The sequence below is a fragment of the Erythrolamprus reginae genome, chromosome 11 (assembly GCF_031021105.1).
Source record: "Erythrolamprus reginae isolate rEryReg1 chromosome 11, rEryReg1.hap1, whole genome shotgun sequence".
NCBI lineage: Eukaryota > Metazoa > Chordata > Lepidosauria > Squamata > Dipsadidae > Erythrolamprus > Erythrolamprus reginae.
In genome coordinates this window covers 15,122,199-15,145,956 of record NC_091960.1, presented here as the reverse complement: position 1 = coordinate 15,145,956, position 23,758 = coordinate 15,122,199, and the positions used below count along the sequence as shown (strand labels likewise).

The 23,758-nt window shown below is 44.0% G+C and overlaps 1 protein-coding gene across 1 annotated transcript; it reads right to left on the bottom strand.

The window, feature by feature from the left end:
* Positions 1-818: 818 nt before the first annotated feature.
* On the bottom strand, positions 819-23,115 carry FABP3 (fatty acid binding protein 3). Its single transcript, XM_070764218.1, has 4 exons — positions 22,891-23,115; positions 5,675-5,847; positions 1,970-2,071; positions 819-1,113 (listed from the first exon to the last, which is right to left on the bottom strand). The coding sequence occupies exons 1-4, from the start codon at positions 22,961-22,963 to the stop codon at positions 1,060-1,062; spliced, it is 402 nt and encodes a 133-aa protein (XP_070620319.1). The 5' UTR covers positions 22,964-23,115; the 3' UTR covers positions 819-1,059.
* Positions 23,116-23,758: the final 643 nt, after the last annotated feature.

The following is a 23,758-nucleotide window of genomic DNA, read 5'->3' as shown; positions in this document are numbered from 1 at the left end:
ACTTAAGAATACCTCTATTTAAGAACTTTTCTAGATAAGAACTGGGTGATCAAGATTTTTTTGCCTCTACTTAAGAACCATTTTCTACTTAAGAACCTGAGCCTGGAAAAATTTCCTATGATAGCCATAACATCTGAAACGGGGTCTATGCATGCTATGTAATGTATAAATGTATAGGCATTACATTCCACACTAGAAAAGGAAATTCATAATTCAGATCTTCAAAAGATCCCACTCTTGATGTCAAACAGCCTTGTAGATAATGCAGATAGTTCTCTGTCTATCAGCTAACCGAGTAATGATATGAGACAACTTGTAAATTTGCTAGCTGGAAGAATCTAGTTTAATCTTGTTCCAGGTCTTTAGTAATATTTGCGATGGAAAAAACAATCTTGACTGATAAGCAGTGGAATATATAGTTTTGGAAAACCGATTGATCACGGAATGAATTATGTTCTTAAGTGGAGGTACCACTGTACAAAGAAGCCAAAGGACGAGATTGCATGAGTCCAATGCAGTATCATACATATTTTGTCCTGCAAAATGATAGAATATGGTAGTTTTGTAGAAGGCAAGCACACCTCTGTATAGCAGATTTTGTGGCTCAGTTGCCAATTACTAGCAGGCAAGAGAGAGATCTAATGCGGATTTGTGTATTCAGTTTTCCAAAAAGCGCTTCAGACATGCAACAGCATGAACATAGCAATTGCCTCTGTCAGGTAACTAAGTAGAAACTAACCTTTGATTTTGATGAAAAAGGGGGGTTTTAAATGAGGCATAGTCATTATCCTGATAAAAGCAGAACATCAATTAGGCAATTTTTTTTGGTAACAATTGTTTTACTTTATTAATGTTTTTTTAAAGATCTCTTCGATAGCAAAAATGTGTGGGCACACCCAAAACTCCATAAAGGTCAGGGTGGCTGGCACTTAGGAAGAGAGTTCAAGTTGGACCCTGAAAGGTCTCCAAAATTTAAGTAAGTGTACAAAACACAAAGAAAAAACATCAGTGATTTGGCAGTGAAAAATAGTGTTTCGTTAGGAAGGAGGTAGAAACTTTCTATTTATCTTTATGGTAGGTACGAGTGCAGACCACATCACCCATTGTCAGAGTCTGAAAGAGAAGATGATACATGACACTATTATCTTTTATTCTGGAATGCTGAAGGAAAATCTGCCTCTGGGAAAGAAAATTATTACTTTTACTGCACTGTAAGTTATTACAGGCTTGGTTTGCCCAATTTACAAAGGCATTAACGATTATTTTGCTAACCAAAAATGAGCCAGGCATGCCTTGCATATTAAATTGAATTAAAATAAAGCAAATTATGATACAGTGGGTTGGGTCAGCCCTATGGCTACATTTCTCTATGAATAAAGGATTATTCCCTACCTTTTTGAAATAGAATAAAGACGGTCATAGCCTAAACATGAAGATTATTTACTCTAGCTTTTGACCAAGAAGTCTATATTCTCGTCCCCAGAGGAAAGAACTAAGGGTTGAGTTGATCAATTCTGTTAATCAGCAGTTGATCAATTCTGTGCTCAAACGTGTTCCTTGAGGCTAAAGGTATTTCTGGCAGGATTGTGAAAATGTTTTCAAACCTGAAACACACTTTTAGAGCACAAAAATCCCAGATTCAATCACCAGAGTACTTTGAGAGGCTGCCAAGAGGCCAAATAATCCACTCCACACTCTAAACCATGTGTTTTGAACATTTTGCACAATATTGGGAAATCAGATATTTCCAGGTAACTAAACCAGGGATGCGGCAAGCTACATTATATGCTCCCTTTGATGGTTTGTTCATTTGAAAGGAAATCATTCAGACTTCCCAATTAATATTATTTAATTTTCATTGTCTAAATGTGCTTTGGCATCACTCAGTCTCAACAATTCCCAAGTAAACTTCTTCCTACAGCAGAAGCCACAAATTGCCAAGCGGGGGAAAATGTGTTGGTTGTCTTACCAAAATCAGTTTGCCATCTTTTATTTCTCGAACAAGTGAAGTCTCCTTTCCATTCCATTTTTGTATGTGAACAAGCTTCCCTCCATCTAGTGTCACAATAGACTGTAGAAAGAAACAATCATGTTCATTTCATAGCCAGACAGCTTGGGGATTATGAATGGAAAAAGGGATTATGCAAGATTTTAAAAGGACAATTGAGTCTACAGTTGTGACTTGCCCGTATTCTTGCTTGTGTTTGCATTACTCATGTATAACATAGTTTTTTTAAACAGAAGCCCAAAAAGCCTAGATTAGATAAATGCATGTTATGTGAAATGGTATGTGGCTAGTTTGCTCTATATTTAAAAACAAATAAACAAACAAAAACAGCCAGAGAGCCTTTTGATTGCGATCACAATTATATCTCAGTTAAGAACAGTAAATACATTTTTCTTCTACCAAGGATAAATCTAAAAACCTTTCCCAACTTCAATAGCTCCCTAATCTTTGCTGTTTTCATCAATGGAAAATGGGTAATTACCATAAAAGGGATTTATTTATTTATTTATTGGATTTGTATGCCGCCCCTCTCCAGAGACTCGGGGCGGCTAACAGCGACAATAAAACAGTGTACAATAGTAATTTGGTATTGATGATTAAAAATCAATTAATATAAAAACCAAACATACATACATACATACATACATACCATGCATAGAATTGTAAAGGCCTAGGGGAAAAGAGGATCTCAATTCCCCCATGCCTGGCGGCAGAGGTGGGTTTTGAGTTGTTTACGAAAGGCAAGGAGGGTGGGGGCAGTTCTAATCTCTGGGGGGAGTTGGTTCCAGAGGGCTGGGGCCGCCACAGAGAAGGCTCTTCCCCTGGGTCCCGCCAGGCGACATTGCTTAGTTGACGGGACCCGGAGAAGATCCACTCTGTGGGACCTAACTGGTCGCTGGGATTCATGCAGCAGAAGGCGGTCCCTGAGGTAATCTGGTCCGGTGCCATGAAGGGCTTTATAGGTCATAACCAACACTTTGAATTGTGACCGGAAACTGATCGGCAACCAATGCAGACTGCGGAGTGTTGGTGTAACATGGGCATATTTGGGAAAGCCCATGATTGCTCTCGCAGCTGCATTCTGCACGATCTGAAGTTTCCGAACATTTTTCAAAGGTAGCCCCGTGTAGAGAGCGTTACAGTAGTCAAGCCTCGAGGTGATGATCCTTGAGCAATACACAAGATAAAGGATTAGCTAAGTAAAATTTTCCATGACTAGTTAAAGAATCCTTAGAGAAATTGAAGGATTTAGGGGAGGCATTCCTGAGACAACCCTATAACCAGTGATGGGCGTTTATGCACTATTTATTGAATACTTAATAGTTTTTTATTGTCCTCTAGTACCTTAGTATGATCCTTACTTTTAAAATAGGAAATAATTAAATAGTATGTTTTTACCCATAAACACTTTAATCATTTTAATCGTTATCTACAACTGAACTTTTATAGCAATTAAAGAAAACTGAGCTACTTGCCTAATCTGTTATCATACTGACCCTTGTGGGTTCAATACAAAACCTCAGTGCTCCTCAACAAATAATGCTGTCTATCATTTGTCCTTTTTGTGGCTATTCAAATAATGTTCAAATAAGAGTCGGGGTGGTGCAGCAGGTAGAGTGCTGTACTGCAGGCCATTGAAGCTGACTGTAGATCTGTAGGTCAGCGGTTCAAATCTCATCACCGGCTCAAGGTTGACTCAGTCTTCCATCCTTCCGAGGTGGGTAAAATGAGGACCCGGATTGTGAGGGCAATATGCTACTCCAAAGAAATAACTACCTTGAAACTATTTTCTGACTTTCTTATCGTGTAATGTTCTATAGCCAAAGCAGACTGAAATCAGAAGCTTTATGGCTTCCCACAGTCCTAATTTTAAAATTTATATATCCTGGCAAGGCTGAACTTTAAGGAAGATTCTTCTGTCAAGTCATAGCTATGGAGTATCCAGGATAGGGACTTTATTATGAAATTTATTGGCCACACCCATCTTACCACAGGGTAACTCTGGGCTCAAACTTTTAAGCTAGTAAAAGTAATCATAAGATTTTGTTCTGTCAAGTTGTCAGTTACAACTACTTAAAAAACCAGTAGCACAAGTTCGTTTTAAGGACCAGGAAGATGAAAGCCATATGAATGAGCTTATTTTATCTAAGGTCTGATTAGAGTTCAGCTTCATGAATAAGTATCCAAGTTAAGACTGGCTTCAGTGTTTATTTAGGAATAAACTCCCAATCAAAGAAGGGAGTGTGGGTGTGATACTCTGGGAAATTCACACAATATGCACAAAGGGCTTCAAACTTCAGATTTGGTCAACAGGCATTGTATGCTTTGAATGTTCTTGCAGCTACAGATCAATAGAAAGAAATCTCATATGCAAACTTTGACTACACAATACAATCTTTCACAACCATCCATGCAAGATTTCCAAAAGGCTGAATGGAACTCTAAAAGTTTATCTAAACTTTGGGTTTTAGCACCAGCCAACCTGAGGGCCATAAGAAAATACTGAAGGATGAGATTTTACTATGTGTTACTTCTATTAAAAAAAAAAAAAAGATTACCACGGAAAAGCATTGTTCCTCCATGAATTTGGGTTACCTTCTTCTTTTAAAAGAGAGAAGTACAAATTCCCCGTTCAATCTTCCAACTATCATCAGAGTCATTTTGGATACTGTATTCCAGGTAGTCCTGTCTTAATCTAGACGATAGGGTACCTGAAATATAGTATCCAAAATGACCCCTGATAATAAATGGACAAAGGGCAACCAAGGAGAATCTCTTCAGTTGTACTCCAAAAGCTCATATCCAGGGGAATTTGCCCAGTGACAATTTTCATCTATCAGCAAGGATCTTATTTTGCCCCCAAATTGTATTATGAATTTTAGGCCCATAATGGCAGTATGATAAACACAAACATATACCATATACTTCTGAGACTGCCCGCGAAAGTCGAATTTCCGCGAAGTAGAGATGCGGAAGTAAATACACCATTTTTGGCTATGAACAGTATCACAAGCCTTCCCTTAACACTTTAAACCCCTAAATTACCATTTCCCATTCCCTTAACAACCACTTACTCATCATTATTACTGGTACTCACCATTGAATAAGACACTTAGTGATCCTGATATTTATAAACATAATTATTTATTAATTTATTTTTTTTTGCGATAACGCTGATTGGTTGAGATTTTGGCGAATCAGCAATGGCAGACAAAAGTTTGGCGATGACGTATGACGTCATTGGGTGGGAAAAAACGGGGTATAGAAAAAAAACCATGAAGTATTTTTTAATTAATATTTTTTGAAAAACCGTGGTATAGGATATTCGCGAAGTTCGAACCCGCAAAAAGTGAGGGAACACTGTACTTCATTGTATTCTAATTTATTTGTGAGCTGTCTTAAGGGGCTCTGGGAAAGGGAATTAATTCAGCACATAGATCTACATTTTTCACATAGGTGTGGCAATATTCCATGTGAGAAATTAAGCAATTAATCAGTTAACTTTTTTGGGGGTTTTTTGTTGAAGAACTTGCCAAACAAGGCGACAATAGACATGGCCATAAAAATGGAGCAGTTAGTGCTAATTTAAAATCTTTCTATTGGTGAATAAATCCTAAAGGGATTAGCCAGGATTTACTGCTCAAACCATAGTGATAACGTCTTTACCTTCACCTCCCTGCCATCTGCTGTTGTCTCATCAAATTCTTCTCCCACTTTGCAATTGATCTCCGTGTTCTTGAAAGTGCTGTGGGTTTTGATGGTAATTGCATCACCATTCACCTCAATAGTGGTGGTAGGCTTGACCATAATTGCAAGTTGTCTTGTGGCAAAGCTCACACCTACAAGAAAGGGAAAAATAGGCTGAAACTTAAAAAAAAAAAAATCAAATATTTAGCAGTCTAACTACAGGGAAAACATTGTTAGGTACTACAAATTAATCAGAGATTGCTCAATTCTACTTTAGATTAAAGTGTCCCTTCCTATTCTATAATTTTTTTTTTTTTTAAAGGAATCAAACTGGTTTGCCTAGCCCCCAGAGGATCTTTCTGCAACTGGTTGGCTTCGTGTATCACACCCAGCCATGATTTTGTTAACTATAATTTGGTTAAACTATAAATAATAATTGTAGAATGTAGGAGTTGGACTCTTATATTGCACTAAGCCATAATTACACAGGTCTACAAAAAAATTTTTTTTGTAATTATCACAGTTGACCTTGTACTTTTCTGAATCATTTTTTTTTGTTTTGATTTCAAAAATGTATGTAGTTTTTTTGTAGCAGGTATAATTTCCATGGAGCAGCATCCTTATTATAAGTTATAGGAAATATACTGGCGACATTAAGAAAACGGTAATCTACATATCAGAAATAACGTAATAACAAAATTGCTTCTATATCAGACAATTTATGTAATTGAGCAAAACTAAGCATATTTTTGGAATCAGCATATCAAACAGATATATTACTTTTGTTGATGATTTTTTTTGTGTTGACCAGTGTTATTAGACATGTGTTAAACTCTAGTATGGTTTGTTTGGGTTTGGCTGGTAAAGCTGCGAGAGCAATCATGGGCTTTCCCAAAAATGCCCATATAACACCAACACTCCACAGTCTGCATTGGTTGCCGATCAGTTTCCAGTCACAATTCAAAGTGTTGGTTATGACTTATAAAGCCCTTCATGGCACCGGACCAGATTATCTCAGGGACCGCCTTCTGCTGCACGAATCCCAGTAACCTGTTAGGTCCCACAGAGTGGGCCTTCTCCGGGTCCCATCAACTAAACAATGTCATTTGGCGGGGCCAGGGGAAGAGCCTTCTCTGTGGTGGCCCTGGCCCTCTGAAACCAACTCCCCCCGGATATTAGAATTGCCCCCACCCTCCTTGCCTTTCGTAAGCTCCTTAAAACCCACCTCTGCCGTCAGGCATGGGGGAACTGAGATACTCTTTCCCCCAAGGCCTTTACAATTTATGCATGGTATGTTTGTTTGTATGTATGATTAGTTTTATAATAAGGGTTTTTTAGTTGTTTTAGTATTGGATTTACATGCTGTTTTTTATTATTGTTGTTAGCCGCCTCGAGTCTACGGAGAGGGGCGGCATACAAATAAATAAATAAATAAATAATTAAATAAATAAATAAATAATTAAATAAATAAATAAATAAATAAAATTTGCCATTTTAGATTATCCAACTGTATTTTAAAAGGATTCATCTCTTGGCATGTGCAAAACAGCCAATACCAATCTTAACTTTTCAGTAGGGAAACTATAAAGTCAAAGGCAGCTTAAAAAATAAAGGGGACACTCAAATAATACCTCCTATATCTGAATGGATGAAATATTCTCATTGAATACTTTGCTCTGTACAAAGTTGAATGTGCACAACAGCATGTGGAATTGACAATCAGTGTTGCTTCCTAAGTGGACAGTTCACAGAAGTTTGATTTACTTGGAGTTATTGAAGTAGACCCAGAGACAGGGTTTGAGCAATCGGTACTTTTATTCAGCTCAGAGAACAAGTGACAGCTCAGCAAGGTAAAGTGACAGTTCAGCGAGTACCGACTGGCTCTGCAGGGAGAAACCGCTTCTTTTATACTTTTGCGGTTCCCGCCAAAGCGAGAGCCGGCCGCGTCTGAGCCAATCAGGAGCGACTTCCTGCTTGGGCTCAGACAGCGCTGGAAAAGAGGAACAAACTATTTACAGCGTTACAAGGTAGCCATTCCAGGATACAACACCCCTCCCCTCATAGTTGGACTCATCCATCAAGAAAGCCACGTGACGAAGTCGTCCAATCGGTGAGGCCTTCGAGGCTCTCGCGCTGACCTGCGCAGTCCATTTTCTCCTTCGCCACTGACTGTGGAGGATGGCTCGCCGCTGCTCTCCCGGTGCGGCGGACTTGGCCTGGCGGGCCCAACGAAGGCCTCGGAGGACGAGGATGGCTCGGCGTCGCTGGATGGTTCCCCCTGGCCCGATAAGTCTCTTTGCGTGTTTCTTAGTTCGGGCAATGTACAAAAGTCTGTTGAAGGGGGAGAGTCCGAGTCAGCGGGTTGTTGCAATTGGTTTTCAGTTCGTTTCCGAATGTGGTCTATGTGTCGTTTCCACAAACGACCATCCTCCAGTTTAACAATATAAGTCTTGGGTGCGTTTTGCTTAACAATAATTCCCTTCATCCAGTTTACATTTCCATCAAAGCATTTTACATATACATTTTGACCCAAATACATTTCTCTTTCTGGTTTCATGCACATTTGGTTATTATTCACACAGAACCTTGGGTTTAACCTGTCTAATGGTGACCTCAACTTTCTCCCCATCAATAACTCTGCAGGGCTTACATGTGTGTGCGAGTTAGGGGTAATGTGCTGGGTTAATAAGAATTGGTCCAAGTTCTGTTGCACATCTCCAGGGCCTGACCTGTGCAATGCCTCCTTTGCCACCCTTACGTAACGTTCTGCCAACCCGTTAGCCCAGGGCGAGTAAGGCGAGATGAGGGCATGTCTGACCCCTAGGCCATCTAGGAATAATTCGAATTGCCTGGCTGTTAGTTGTGGTCCATTGTCAGACACTAATAGATCAGGGCAACCATGGGATGCAAACAGTCTGCTCAATACCTTGATAGTGGCACTTGTGGTTATGTTGTTCATTGCTATTATTTCCAACCATTTGGAGAAAGCATCAACCACTATTAGGAAGTACTGAGACCCCACTGGGCCAGCAAAATCAATGTGGATCCTAGACCAAGGGCCAGCAGGCTGTTCCCACTCAGCCGGAGTTGTTTTGGGGGGACTGGGCCTAGACTCTTGGCACGGGTCACACTTTGAAACCCAACTTTCAATATCAGCATCAAGCCCTGGCCACCATAAATGCCCCCTTGCTAGGCTCTTCATCCTGACAATCCCAGGATGGCCCACGTGTAACATTTTGAGTACCTTTTCCCTTAGGCGTTTGGGGATGATCACTCTATCCCCCCACAGCAAACAACCTTTTACATATGATAATTCAAGCCTTTTGTTCTTAAAATCACACAATTCAGGTTTAACAATATCATTTTGCCATCCCTTTAGAACACAGTTCACCACTTGTTTAAGGATTTGGTCTTGCTGCGTGTGTGCAGCTACCTCTTTTGCTGTGGTTAGTGGGTTTTCCTCGAGTTCTATCATTAGCACATCTGTGGCAGGAACAGGGTCTTCTACCAAGTCTGCTATGGGGCATCTGCTGAGGCCGTCTGCATGATTGATTTCCTTCCCCCCCTTGTGGGTGAGCTCATACTGATACCCTGAGAGGAAAAGGGCCCATCTGATTAGTCTTGGAGACATAAAAGGTGGAGTGGGCTTGTTGGGGGCTAGCAGGCCTAGTAGGGGTTTGTGGTCAGTGACTAGCTCAAAGCTTCTCCCAAAAATGTAATTGTGAAACTTCTTTACCCCTGCCACTAATGCTAGAGCCTCCTTGTCTAACTGGCTATAATTCCTCTCTGTGCTGGTCATGGTTCTTGAAAAGAATGCTATTGGGGCCTCTGTCTTATTCGGTAGAACGTGAGCTAAGACTCCTCCTATGCCGTACGGCGAAGCGTCGCACGTGAGCCTAATGGGTAGTGAAGCACTATATTGGACTACTACACTTTTAGAAGTTATTAAATTTTTTATTTGAGAAAAAGCTTCACGTTCAGTTTTCCCCCATGTCCAGCGGGCTTCCTTCTGGAGTAAACGATGGAGAGGCTCTGCTACTGTTGCCTTCTGCTTTAAAAAAACGGAATAAAAATTAAGGAGGCCCAAAAATGCCTGCAACTCATTCTTATCTTGTGGCTCTGGGGCTTCTCTAATTGCTCTCAGCTTCTCTGTTGTGGGGTGGATACCTTCCTTATCTATCTTATACCCAAGGAATTCAACACTGTCAGTTCCCCAGACACATTTATCAGGCTTGATTCGTAACCCTTTGTCCTGTAGCCTCTTAAGTACTTCCCTTATTCTTTTGTTCAGTTGTCCCTGGTTTTCCCCTGCAATTAAGATGTCATCAAAATATGGAATTGCCCCATTTACCCCTGACAATAGGCGTTCCATGATGCTCTGGAATATTCCTGGGGCTATGCTTACCCCAAACTGTAACCTCGTGCATTTGAAAGCCCCCCTGTGTGTTACAATCGTTTGGGCGTTTGCTGTTTGTTCATCGACCGGAAGCTGCTGGTAAGCCTGGGCCAGGTCGATCTTTGCGAACCTTTTTCCCTCCCCCAGGGAGTGTAAGAGTTGTTGCACGACCGGGATGGGGTAGGGGTGGTGTTGGAGTGCCTTATTCAAGGTTGATTTGTAATCAGCGCAAACTCTTAAAGAGCCATCTGGCTTCAATGGTGTCACTATGGGAGTTTCCCATGGCCCCTGTTCCACAGGGACCAAAATACCTTGACTAATGAGTTTGTCCAGCTGCATGTCCAGCTTGGGGAGAAGCGGAAGGGGAACCCTGCGAGGTTTCAGTCTGACCGGTGGGACCTTGGGGTCGATAGAGAAAGATATAGGGGGTCCCTTATACAATCCCAAGGTGGGGCTGAACACTTCAGGGAACTCTTTCACAAAGTTAGGCATATTATCACAGTTTACATTACACACACCCGAAATTTCGATCCCCAACGGTTCCATCCACGCTAGACCCAGCAGGGAGTGTTTGGCCCCCGTCACAATAAGCATGGGAAGGGTACATTTCACATTCTTAAAGGCAATAGGTACATTTGCTGTTCCCAGGACCGAGATTACCCCCCCTTGGAAGTCTCTGATCACCAATGAGGTTTGAGTTAAGTCAGCCTTAGACACATTAGGCATGTATAGTTTAAATTTTTCCCAGGGCATGATGGTATATCTCGAGCCCGTATCCAGCTCCATTGAGCAAGGCTGGTTATTTAGTAACAATGAGATAACAATTTTAGCCCCCTTTTTGGTTGCCGTGTTATTCACGGAAAATTTAGAGTTACCTCTATTGTAGTCGCGGTTAGCGCTTGAGTAGTTCCTTTGACCCGAGCTGCGGAACGGTCTCCTTTCTCGCGATTGGGGGGGTTGGTTTTGAGGTCGCTGGTATTGTTGTGTGGCAAACGTTTCTTCTGGTGCCGTTGCTCTGCATGCGATGGCGATGTGGCCTCTCCGGTTGCAACGGTGGCAAGTAGCGTCTCGGAAGGGGCATCGATGGCGCTGGTGATTTCCCCGGCAGCCCGCGCAGGGGGCTGGGTGAGTAGCTCTAGGATGTCTCGGCTGGTCTTGCAGGAGGAGGCAGTTGTCCCCGTTTCTAGTCGGCTGGCTGAGGTCGTCTGTTCCCTCGGCGCTGGGAGACTCGGCGTTGATTTTGGCAATGATTTCTCGCCTTCCGTGCTCCTTTAATTCTCTTGCCGCTGCGTCGGCTGCTTCCGCGGTTTGTGCTAATTTAATTACGGTTTGTAGCGTCGGCTCTTCTTCGGTGAGGAGTTTGTTTCTCACCGAGTTGCTCTTCATGCCGAAAACCAAGGCGTCGGTAAGGCGAGCTTCCGGGTCTTGAAACTTGCATTGAGCAAGTACCGTTCGAAGCCGCGTTGTGAATTGGCTGATTGACTCGGTTTCTCTCTGAGCCATCATGTGAAATTGATGCCGGTAAACCATGGCTGGTCTGGTTGGTTTAAAATGGCTCGCTAGTTTCTGTTGAAGGACGTCCCACGCTGTGGCTCTTGCTTGTTCTGGCTCGGTGAGAGTTTGGGCAAGTCTACGGATCTCTGCGCCGCAGTAGTTGAGAAAAATAGCCCGTCTGCGATCGGCTCCGGCGTCCTGCATTCCCGCCGCCTCGAGGAATATCTCGAAGGTGGCCATGTACTCGTCCCATGTCATTTTCTCGGAATCGAAAAGTTCTGGAGCCTGGCCGATCTGGATTTTGTCCATGTTGCACGCGAAGTTCTTCCGTTCGTTCGTCGCCAGTGAAGTAGACCCAGAGACAGGGTTTGAGCAATCGGTACTTTTATTCAGCTCAGAGAACAAGTGACAGCTCAGCAAGGTAAAGTGACAGTTCAGCGAGTACCGACTGGCTCTGCAGGGAGAAACCGCTTCTTTTATACTTTTGCGGTTCCCGCCAAAGCGAGAGCCGGCCGCGTCTGAGCCAATCAGGAGCGACTTCCTGCTTGGGCTCAGACAGCGCTGGAAAAGAGGAACAAACTATTTACAGCGTTACAAGGTAGCCATTCCAGGATACAACAGTTATATTGTGTTGTTTAAGTGTTCCCTTTATTTTTTTGAGCAGTGTATATATTGGCCTGGCACGGAGCCATTTAATGGAGAGGACTTCAAAGAACCTTCTGTGTATGCATATAATCGCCAGATGTATGCTCTTTTGAACAAGATGTGTGTGATCTATTCTGGAGAGCCTCTTGGATGAATGTAAAAGCTCTTTTACAGTACTTAACATTCCTCTGCTGTGGACTTGCCCTTTTGCATTTTGCTGCCTGATCTAATGGGCTTATTCAGCAGGAAACAGCTGTTCTTTCTTCCTCCTTTTATTTAATTATTAAATTACACACTCTCCTTTCACGCCCCTATCCAATTTATAAAGGAGCCCATCTCGTGTACGTGATCCTACCCATCACAAAAAATGCTCTGTATTCCAACCACCATAAGAGTTGCATTTATACCACAACCTCTCTGGGCAGTAGTTCCCAGAGCCTGACTAGACTGGGAAGGTCCAAGTTCAAACTCCCACAAACTCCCAAAGGCGGCTACTTTGACCTGCTCTTATTGCAAGCACACAAAGACCACTTGTTGCCACAAATGAGACAAATTGGGGAAAGTAGCTATGAACATGAGGAAAACTGACCTCTCCATTCATCAGAGGGAGAAACGATCTTTACTTGGTGTTTTTTTTTTAATTTCACATGTCATCCTTGTTAATAAAATTGGAGTTTCCTTAGGCCAGTAATAGCGAACCTATGGCACGGGTACCACAGGTGGCACGCAGAGCCATATCTGCTGGCACGTGAGCCGTTGCCCTAGCTCAGCCCCAATGTGCATGTGTGTGCTTGGCTAGTGATTTTTGGCTTGCACAGAGGTTCTGGGATAACGCTTTTGGCTTCCAGAGAGCCTCCGGGCAGATGGGAGAAGACACTTTTACCCTCCTCCAGCTCCAAGGAAACCTTTGGAGCCCGGGGAGGGTGAAAAACAAGCCTACTGGGCCCACCAGAAGTTTGGAAACAGGCCATTTCCGGCCTCCAGAGTGCCTCCAGGGAGTGGGGGAAGCTGTTTTCGCCCTCCCCAGGCATTGAATTATGGGTGTGGGCACTCACGTATGCGTGATAGCATGCATACACACGTTTCTGGCACCCGAGGGAAAAAAGGTTCGCCATCACTGCCTTAGGCAACAAAATTGGAGAACTTAAGTGAAGGAGAAGGACACTTGCTTTACAGGCCCAAAGCCCCAAAGTCATTCTCTTTCATCTCTGCTTAAAATAATTCAGGAAGGGATCCTTTGATAGAGGTTCATTAACAAGAAAATGGGGGGAAATGGCTAAGTGACCCAAGATCAGAGGTGATATTCAGCTGGTTCTGTTCTGTCCCAGCATCGAGCCCCCCTCAAAGTAAGATGCACACCACTGGATTTAGTACTAAAAGTTTACTACTTTTAGTACTAATAAAATAAAAGTCTTTAGCAATTTTGAGTCTCTTCTAAAAGCAAGTAAAATCTAATAAAGGCTTCAGCACGCTGCTAATAATATCTTAGCAGCTGGCCAGAGTCCCAAGAATAGGTAAACGCAATAGTAATTACTAGACTGTAGGAGAGTTCCTTATCATAGATTTACAGAGGTTGGCTGGAAGACCAGAGCTAATTAATGCAGACAAGAATGTAGTTCTTGTAAAATCGCAAGCCGGTGAAAGACATGCAGCAAGAGTCTGGAACGAAACAGCATTGTCCTCTGCACCAAAGCATTGTGTGACTCCTCCTTAAATAGCTGGAGGGTGTGGCCCAGTAGCCAGCAGTGCTATTCACGAGGAAGCCTCCTCCTGAGTAACCACTCTTGCCTCCTATAGGCCCTGTGAGTCCTAGCATCAAGAAGAAGCTCCTCCGCCTCTCCTGAGTCACTCGTCTCAGGAGGTGCAGAAGGCCCTGGTTGCTCTTCAGCCTCTGACACCATGTCCTCTTCGCTCTCAGGCTCGGGTGCCAGGAACACAGGTTGCTTGTACTACACCTCCACTGTCTCTCCACTGCCTCTGAGTCATCTGGATCGATTGCTAATTGTGCAAGATGTGAATAGGCCAGAACAAGTTCAGACCGGTTCGGGCGAACCCAGTAATAGCGACCTGCGGGTAGCACTGTCAACCTGTCCAAGTGCTATGCTGTCCTGTTAGAGGCTGCGTGGAAGGCTGCACGTATGTACGGAAAGTGTATGTGTGACCATAGTGAATGAGCAAGCTCATATTTTCGATGCTGGGCAAACTGACAGGTAAATGATGTGGATCCCACCCCTGCCCAAAGTGATACACGGAAGGGCCCAACGTTTCGTCTTGGCCTCCTTTTCTGCCCTCCCAGCCAAAAGGAGCATCCAAATGCTTTTGAGTGAGTGAGGAAACAGAAGCGGCCCAGAGACATAATCCCGTACAGCTTGTAGCAGCTTGCCCTTCCCCTGACTTTCTCACGGGGAAAAAAGTTTTAAATTAATCCACCTTTCTCCAACTGGGGCTCTTAAATTTAGAATTCTCAAATTGTACCCCGCTTAGCCAAATATTATAAATTGTCTCACGCTGCTGCTGATGCTCCATGCGGTCTGCTTTTTTGGCCACCACTGGCTTAAGAATGCTAGCTTTTCCCATGGTTTGGGGCAGGATTTCCAAAGCTGTGCCTGGCCATCCTGAGGACTGAGCCTGTAATCTTTGGCATGCGAACAGATGCTCTGCCATTGAGCAACATTCCTTCCCAAAACTGCTCTTGAGCAATGAGATCCAAGAATCGGGAGAAGGCACCAGATAAGAAAGACCAGGCTACCTTTTTACTGTTGGAGATAAGGAAGTGTGCATATAAAATCTACAGAAATTGCCCTCCAAGGATGATAGTTTATCTATTCTTTCAGGTTCTGGCTAGTTCAGGGTCACCGTATCTGGCCTCCAAATATTAAACAGTCATCATATCTCCCACCCTCCCACTCCTTGCTTCTTTGACTTATTTCCCTTGCTTTATTTAAGGGGATTCACACATTCAATTGAAAATATGCCCCTGAAAATGTGGACTTCTGGCTTAGTTGCAGATAGCAAGGAAACATTATAAAGATTAAAAAAAAAAATGAGTACATATATTCAGTTTGAGATTATGGATAGGAGGATGAATTTGGCCAATGAAACTAATCTGCAGAAACTTATGGGACGATGGGACAAGGTAAGAGGACATGTGGTTAGTAGAATTCGAGATCAAGGTATAAAGAATAAAAGAATAAATAGAATCACTTTATAATATGTAAATAGATATAGAAACATAGAAACATAGAAGACTGACGGCAGAAAAAGACCTTCTGGTCCATCTAGTCTGCCCTTATATTATATTTCCTGTATTTTATCTTACAATGGATATATGTTTATCCCAGGCATGTTTAAATTCAGTTACTGTGGATTTACCAACCACGTCTGCTGGAAGTTTGTTCCAAGGATCTACTACTCTTTCAGTAAAATAATATTTTCTCATGTTGCCTTTGATCTTTCCCCCAACTAACTTCAGATATACTGGTCTTTAGTTAAAAAGGTATATAGAAAATATCCCCCCACCTTGGGCATGAATGTTGTTTGGTGGTGGGCATTTTGAACACTGAGCACACTGTTTGTTATGTGCTGTGTGAATGTTTTATTGTTATTATAAAAATTAATTAAAAAAGGATAAAAACTATGGCATTTTTTTTGGAAGCACTATCAACAGAAGCTCCCATCTCCACGGTTGCAAATGTAGGTAGAAGGCATGCTGACTGACATGCCCCATTTGTCTTCTTTTCCCTGCACTGGGCAGTTGGAGAAAGTAGCCAGGGGTGGGCTTCAAAAATTTTAGCAAGGGGTTCTCTGCCCGGTTGCTGGGTGGGCATGGCCTAGTCTGTGCTTGCACCATAGCGGAGGGGGGGTGCTTTTTCCCCTCCCTAGATTCCAGAGACTTTCTTCGACCCTCCAGGAGGGCAAAAAAAGGGCCCTATTTGGACCAGGAGGCTCTGCGCCTGGTCACTCAGGCCCTCATCATCTCTTGTCTAGATTATTGCAACATGCTCTACATGGGGCTACACTTGAAGAGTGTTCAGAGACTGCAGATAGTCCAGAATGCAACCACATGAGATGTTATGAGTGTTCCCAGACACACTCATATAACACCAACGCTCAGTGCACGCTGAACTGGCTGCCAATTGGTCTCTGGTGACAATTCAAAGGGTTGGTTATTACTTATAAAGCACACACTATCACGCCTGCACAAGTACCCACACCCATAATTCAATCCCTGGGGAGGGCGACAATTGCCTCCCCTGCCCCCCTGGAGGCCCTCTGGAGGCCAGAAACAGCCCATTTCCAACTTCTGGTGGGCCTGGTAAGCCCGTTTTTCACCCCTCCCCAGGCTTCAGAGGCTTCCCTGGAGCTTGGGGAAGGCAAAAACGCCTTTCCCATAACCCCGGAGGCTCTCCGGAAGCCAAAAATGCCCTCCCAGAGCCTCCATTCGAGCTGAAAATTAGTTGGCTTGTGCGCATATGCGTGCTGGAACTGAGCCAGGGAAATAACTTGCGTGCTGGCAGATATGGCTCTGTGTGTCATTTGTGGCACCCATGCCACAGGTTCACCATCACTGTATTAGCATCTCTCAGGATATATCTATCAGAGTAAAGGGTTATAGCTTTAATCAGGCAGCGTTCTGTCCACCAGCTGTAGACAAATAAAGTACAGTGGTACCTCTACCTATGAACGCCTCTACTTATTATTATTATTATTATTATTATTATTATTATTAATTAGATTTGTATGCCACCCCTTTCCGTAGACTCGGGGTGGCTCACAACACAATAAAAACAGTTTATAACAAATCTAATAATTTACAATATAAAATATTAGATTTGTATAAACTTTTCTAGATAAGAACCGGGTGTTCAAGATTTTTTAGCCTCTGTGGGGCCTCTCTAGGAATCTCCTGGGAGGAAACAGGGCCAGAAAAGGCGAGGGGAAGCCTCCGTGGGGTCTCTCTAGGAATCTCCTGGGAGGAAACATGGCCGGAAAAGGCAAAGAGAAGCCTCCATGGGGTCTCTCTAAGAATCTCCTAGGAGAAAACAGGGGCAGACAAGCTGAGGAGAAGCCTCCATGGGGCCTCTCTAGGAATCTCCTGGGAGAAAACAGGACCAGAAAAGCTGAGGAGAAGCCTCCATGGGGCCTCTCTAGGAATCTCCTGGGAGGAAACAGGGCCTCCACCCTCCCTGTGGTTTCCCCAATTGCACACATTATTTGCTTTTACATTGATTCCTATGGGGAAAATTGCATCTTCTTACAAACTTTCTACTTAAGAACCTGGTCACTCAAACGAATTAAGTTCGTAAGTAGAGGTACCACTGTACTGGACTCCATTGGATTTTGCTGTGTCATACATTGGTACTGGAACTGCTTGGAAATTGAACACTAGAAAGTCTCACATTCAAGCTAGGTCTCGACTGTCCTCCAGTTATTATGGTTCATTAAAAAAATGAGATAATATTCTTCCTCCTCATTGCATGTAAGAGGGTTTAAAAAAAAGTGCTACCTATACAGTATAATGGCATAGCTGCCAAGTAAAGTTTCCCTTTAAAGCTTTAGCTTTTCAGTGGTTTTGAAAAGAGTCAAAGGAATGAAAACTGCCACAAAAATCCTGACAAATTGCCAGCATTCCCCCTGCAGATAGGTTGCAAATACCTCTCCATCATAAATCATTCTCATTGCTGCGTTCATGAATCCTGGCAATTTCTGGCAAATGTCTAGAATTCCACTCAGCAGAATTTAATGGAAAAATCCTGTTATATTATGGCAGTAGGTTTGCTTTCCTTTTTTTTAAATTTAAAAATAATACACATAATCAGCTAAAAGCTTCTCCCCATTCCCTCTTAGGACAATTAGTTATGACTACAAAATACTACAATTGGCCATAAATGCAGTCAGTTGTAGAGCACATAAAATGCAATCTCATTACCTCCCAAGGAGCTGGTCTGGCTATCAGGATTTCAGAGATCGCCCTGGGGAAATTTATCACAACTTCAAATAGTCACTAAATGTTAAAAGTGGGAGTGGGTTCCTCCCTGTTTGGACCAATCGCCCAAACCTTTAAAAACCTGCTGATGATGTAACTTTGGTGTCACAAATCTGGTTTTGTCTGTGCTGGTCCATGAGCACCCCCATCTTTTTGGGGAAAATTTTGGCAATTGTTTCATTGTTTGTTAGGACTCTGTCCATAACATTGGGTTGGCAATATATTGGCTGCAGATGTTGCAGACTGCCACAAGAGGGAGCTAGAGTTCATAGCTTATTTCTCTGAGTCACCCTCTCTATTTCTCTTTGTCTGGGCTCAGCAATTTTCTCTGCAATCTCTCGGTATTGTAGTTATATATTATAGCTAAAATGTGCTCAGACCCGATATCTTTGTTTACTGACTATGACAAAGACAACTGATAAGAAAGACTATGTACTTGGTAAAATTTGGATTGTTATTCTGACTTATTATGTGTATGACTTTAGACTTTTTATCTGAATAGGTTATTTCTCAAAGTAAACTTTCATTCAAGTTAGTATAGCTGTGTGTGGCTGACTAGTTATTCACAATTAATCTTAATCTAAACCTTTCTGTGCGTGCACCACCTTGGTAAACAAGGATTACTCTGCTCATACATTAACATTTTTGATGGCTTCTCCTTGTCTTCTGCTTTGGAAAAAGGCCTCCAGCCTGCCTCCAAGTTAATACCAACCTTTATTTCTTTGCTGTGTTTATTTCTTTGCTGTGTTTCGGCTGAAACACACCTTCATGTGTGGAAGTAAAATTACATGAGGGGTGCACGCACATGCGTCAGCAAAAAGTACATTCATGTGCAAAATGTTGTGATGAGCACCAGTAGCGAAGGTAAGTGGAACCCTGGCTAAAAGGTAAGTGGAACCCTGGCTAAAAGGTAAGTGGAACCCTGGCTAAAAGGTAAGTGGAACCTAGCTAAAAGGTAAGTAGAACCCTGGCTAAAAGGTAAGTGGAACCCTGGCTAAAAAGTAAGTGGAACCTGGCTAAAAGGTAAGTGGAACCCTGACTAAAAGGTAAGTGGAACCCTGGCTAAAAGGTAAGCGGAACCTAGCTAAAAGGTAAGTAGAACCCTGGCTAAAAGGTAAGTGGAACCCTGACTAAAAGGTAAGTGGAACCTGGCTAAAAGGTAAGTAGAACCCTGGCTAAAAGGTAAGTGGAACCCTGGCTAAAAGGTAAGTGGAACCCTGGCTAAAAAGTAAGTGGAACCCTGGCTAAAAGGTAAGTGGAACCTGGCTAAAAGGTAAGTGGAACCCTGGCTAAAAGGTAAGTGGAACCTGGCTAAAAGGTAAGTGGAACCTGGCTAAAAGGTAAGTGGAACCCTGGCTAAAAAGTAAGTGGAACCTGGCTAAAAGGTAAGTGGAACCCTGGGTAAAAGGTAAATGGAACCCTGGCTAAAAGGTAAATGGAACCCTGGCTAAAAGGTAAGTGGAACCCTGGCTAAAAAGTAAGTGGAACCTGGCTAAAAGGTAAGTGGAACCCTGGGTAAAAGGTAAATGGAACCCTGGCTAAAAGGTAAATGGAACCCTGGCTAAAAGGTAAATAGAGCCCTGGCTAAAAGGTAAGTGGAACCCTGGCTAAAAGGTAAGTGGAACCCTGGCTAAAAGGTAAGTGGAACCTGGCTAAAAGGTAAGTGGAACCCTGGGTAAAAGGTAAATGGAACCCTGGCTAAAAGGTAAGTGGAACCCTGGCTAAAAGGTAAGTGGAACCCTGGCTAAAAGGTAAGTGGAACCCTGGCTAAAAGGTAAATGGAACCCTGGCTAAAAGGTAAATGGAACCCTGGCTAAAAGGTAAATGGAACCCTGGCTAAAAGGTAAGTGGAACCCTGGCTAAAAGGTAAGTGGAACCCTGGCTAAAAGGTAAGTGGAACCCTGGCTAAAAGGTAAGTAGAACCCTGGCTAAAAGGTAAATGGAACCCTGGCTAAAAGGTAAGTGGAACCCTGGCTAAAAGGTAAGTGGAACCCTGGCTAAAAGGTAAGTGGAACCCTGGCTAAAAGGTAAGTAGAACCCTGGCTAAAAGTCACGGGCCATCAGTATAAAAAATTGAGAGTGGTCAAGATGACTGAGTTTCTACTCCACCTTCAGCCATAGAAGTTCCCCGAGGGTCTTTTGACCAATCACTCTCCCTGCCCCACCCACTTCCACAGGAATTTCATCAGGGAAAATTAAAATTAAGCAACACTCTGCTTCCTCCCTGGGGCTGCTGAACAAAAGACAGGATACATACGCCATAGAAAGAGTTGGAGGTGAATACAAATATTTTCTCGTTCCGCAACTATCCTATCTTTGTTTTGGGTAGAAACAAGGTCTGGTAACTACAGTTGGGATTCACCTGGTTAATGACCCTTACTCAGCTTTACAAGAAAGGTGGGAGATGCCAGCATTTTAATCCTTGCTATCTGTGAAAGTAATTAAAAACCGCACCCAATATGATGAAGCCAGGCAAGAGCTGTGCAAAGCTGGCTTTAAGCTGAGCTTACACAACAGTTAAGAGGGCAGAAAAGTATTACGCCTGGCAAAATCGGGCCCAGAAAAGGGGAAGGGGGCAAGTAGAATGCTTGGCTGCATAGCTGGAGGTATAACAAGCAGGAAGAGGGAGATTGAGATCCCGTTGTATAGAGCGCTGGTGAGACCACATTTGGAATACAGTACTGTGTTCCGTTCTGGAGACCTCACCTACAAAAAGATATTGACAAAATTGAACGAGTCCAAAGACGGGCTACAAAAATGATGGAAGGTCTTAAGCATCAAACTGATCAGGAAAGACTTAATGAACTCAATCTGTATAATCTGGAGGACAGAAAGGAAAGGGGGCACATGATCGAAATATTGAAATATGTTAAAAGGTTAAATAAGGTTCAGGAGGGAAGTGTTTTTAATAGGAAAGTGAAGACAAGAACAAGGAGGCACAATCTGAGGTTAGTTGGGGGGAAGATCAGAAGCAACGTGAGAAATCATTATTTCACTGAAAGAGTAGTAGATGCTTGGAACAAACTTCCAGCAGACGTGATTGGTAAATCCACAGTAACTGAATTTAAACATGCCTGGGATAGACATAGATCCATCCTAAGATAAAATACAGGAAATAGTATAAGGGCAGACTAGATGGACTATGAGGTCTTTTTCTGCCCTCAATCTTCTGTTTCTATGTTTGTACAAAAGCCCAGCTTGTACCAGCCAGCTGAGTGAGAAAATACCCCCATGGCTCCTACACCTTCTTCCCTTACAACACATCTTGAGTGCATCCTCTCCTTAAAGCCCTTGTAATTTCAGAAAAGCCTTCCAGGGTTCCAGGCTTACTCATGAGAAGTAGCAGCAGCCCAGTCTCGCCCTATCAGAGCAGCTTCTGGCAGAAAAAGGACACATCACATGAACAATCACCCCACCTCTTACACACCCTCTCATTCAGTGGAATACAGGCTGTGCTCTCCTGTAGTTCCTCTTGCAGAAAATTGCTACCAGATGTGAGTGGGTTGGGGGAGAGAAGATGATCCCCGGCCCAAGGCCAGCCAAAAGAGGATTCCAATTAAACCTACCACACAGCAAGGAGTTTACACAAGGAGTAGCTCAGGAAAGGCCAACTCCTCAAACCCAACCCTGCAAACACGTCCCTTTGCTGCTTTATCTCTGAGCAATGGAAAAACCTCAAGGTGTCATTTGCTGCATTGTATCCACATGCCTTCCAATGACATCAAGGACAGCCGTGCATGCCTTTGTCATATGACATAGTTTATTCTCATGAAGACCACCCAGGGACAACTGGGAGGGGAGGATAGCATACTAGCGCAGGGATCTCCAACCTTGGCAACTTTAAGACTTGCGGACTTCAACTCCCAGAGTTCCTCAGCCAGCTTGGAGACCCCTGCACTAGCGGATTCTGGGCCGGACGGTCAAGTTCGTTACTACCACATTACACCACCGCCATTGCATTGTGTAAGTGCTACTCAAAGTGCTGGGTAATTATCATCTCTAAAGCCAACCCAGGCCAGAGTTCAGGTACTTGAACGTCCCCCCTCCCATTTTGAAAGGCACTTGCTGGGGGGGGGGCTCTTCTTCTCTGGGTTACTCTGTCCCCCAACCGAGTGGTTCCCATCCTCAGGACCCCAAAGTCAGGCCCCAGCTTTGCAGAAAGTCCTTTGCTGGGTTGACTTCTGCGTGGTCCCCCAACTCCAGAAGCACCCGCGTATCATTTGTACGAATTGCAGTCATTCCCAATTTATTCGGGCCAGCAAGAGTTTCTTCCACCATTGGAAACTACCCCCCCTCCCCGGGGAGACTGTGGCACGAGACTATTCCCATAAACAATGCAATAATTAAGGGGTAAAGTTTAAGGGCTAGGAGATGATACTACCGAGTCAGGTAGTGAGTTCCACGCATTAACTACTCGGTTACTAAAGTCATATCTCGTGCAGTCGAGTTTGGAGCTTTACCAACCTTACGAGCCAGGCTTTGAAGAGGGTGGTGGGGCGGGTGGAGGACCGCAAGTGGGAGACCCAGCCCCCCCCATTTCCAAACCCACACCCCCCTTTTTAAAAAGCCCCTCAACTCGACGAAGACCGCTTCCCCGTGGGAACCTAACCACCACGAGGCCAGCGCCAAAAGTCCCGCTTCCCTCCCCGCCCCTCTTGCCCGCCTTTACGGTACCGAGAGCTTTCATGTAGTCGTCGAATTTGTCGCTCTCCACCAGTTTCCAACAGCCGGCAAACGCCTCCGCCATGGCGAGCCTGAAAATAGCTTGATTTGCTTCTCCGCCGAAATGCAGCCGCGTCCGGGTCAGCAAACACGCGCTCTCCGTCTCGCTCGCGCGCTTTCCGACGGGACTCGCCTTTTATGTCTTCCTCCTCCTCCTCCTCCTCCCCTCCTCCTCCCCTCCCACCAGTCGGCCTCCTCCTCCTCCTCTCCAAGCGCGGCCGGTCTCTTTAAATAGAAGGATGTGGGAATCTGCCACATTGCTTCGCCTGGCTCCGGGATGCGTGCGCTCTTCTTTGCCAAGCCCGCCGGCGCCTTAAGCGAGGATCGTAAGCTGCCTTGGCTTGCCCTGGCCAAAGCCGCGGCCGCGCCTCTCTAATAGTTATCTTTTGGGTCTTTTCTTTCTGAACCTCGCCAGCGCAATCTTGCCGGTTTTACGGCTGCAAAGATAGGCTAGGATTCGGCGGGGGAGGGCGGCCCGGGGACTAGTTGCAGCGAGAGGCGGGGGATTTTTTGGGGTGGGTGAGTGTTACAGGCTGAAGGGCAAGCAGAGAAATGTCAGAGTTATGGCTATGCTGGTTTGGGCTACTAGGAACTGGACGGTGAAATCCGGAGGGTCTCCCGATTCCCTTCCCACGGCGCGACGCTACCGCTTCTGCTGAAATAAATTGCAACGCGCGAAGCTCGGGTTAAGCTTAACCTTCACAGGTATACTGCCTTTGATCTTTCTCCAGATTTACTTTGAAGAGCAACGGAGGTGGGATCTGCTGGCAGGATGCCCGTGACTCCTGGTAACCTCCAGAGGCGCCCGCAGCAAGTTTTA

What these genes read in the sequence shown, in the direction of transcription:
- FABP3 (XM_070764218.1), bottom strand. Translation starts at nt 22,963, where the DNA reads ATGGCGGAGGCGTTTGCCGGCTGTTGGAAACTGGTGGAGAGCGACAAA. An exon ending in CGACTACATGAAAGCTCTCG is followed by an intron (nt 5,848 to 22,890) that starts GTACCGTAAAGG and finishes CCTTTCTTGTAG; the next exon opens with GTGTGAGCTTTGCCACAAGA. An exon ending in CAGATGGCAGGGAGGTGAAG is followed by an intron (nt 2,072 to 5,674) that starts GTAAAGACGTTA and finishes TTCTTTCTACAG; the next exon opens with TCTATTGTGACACTAGATGG.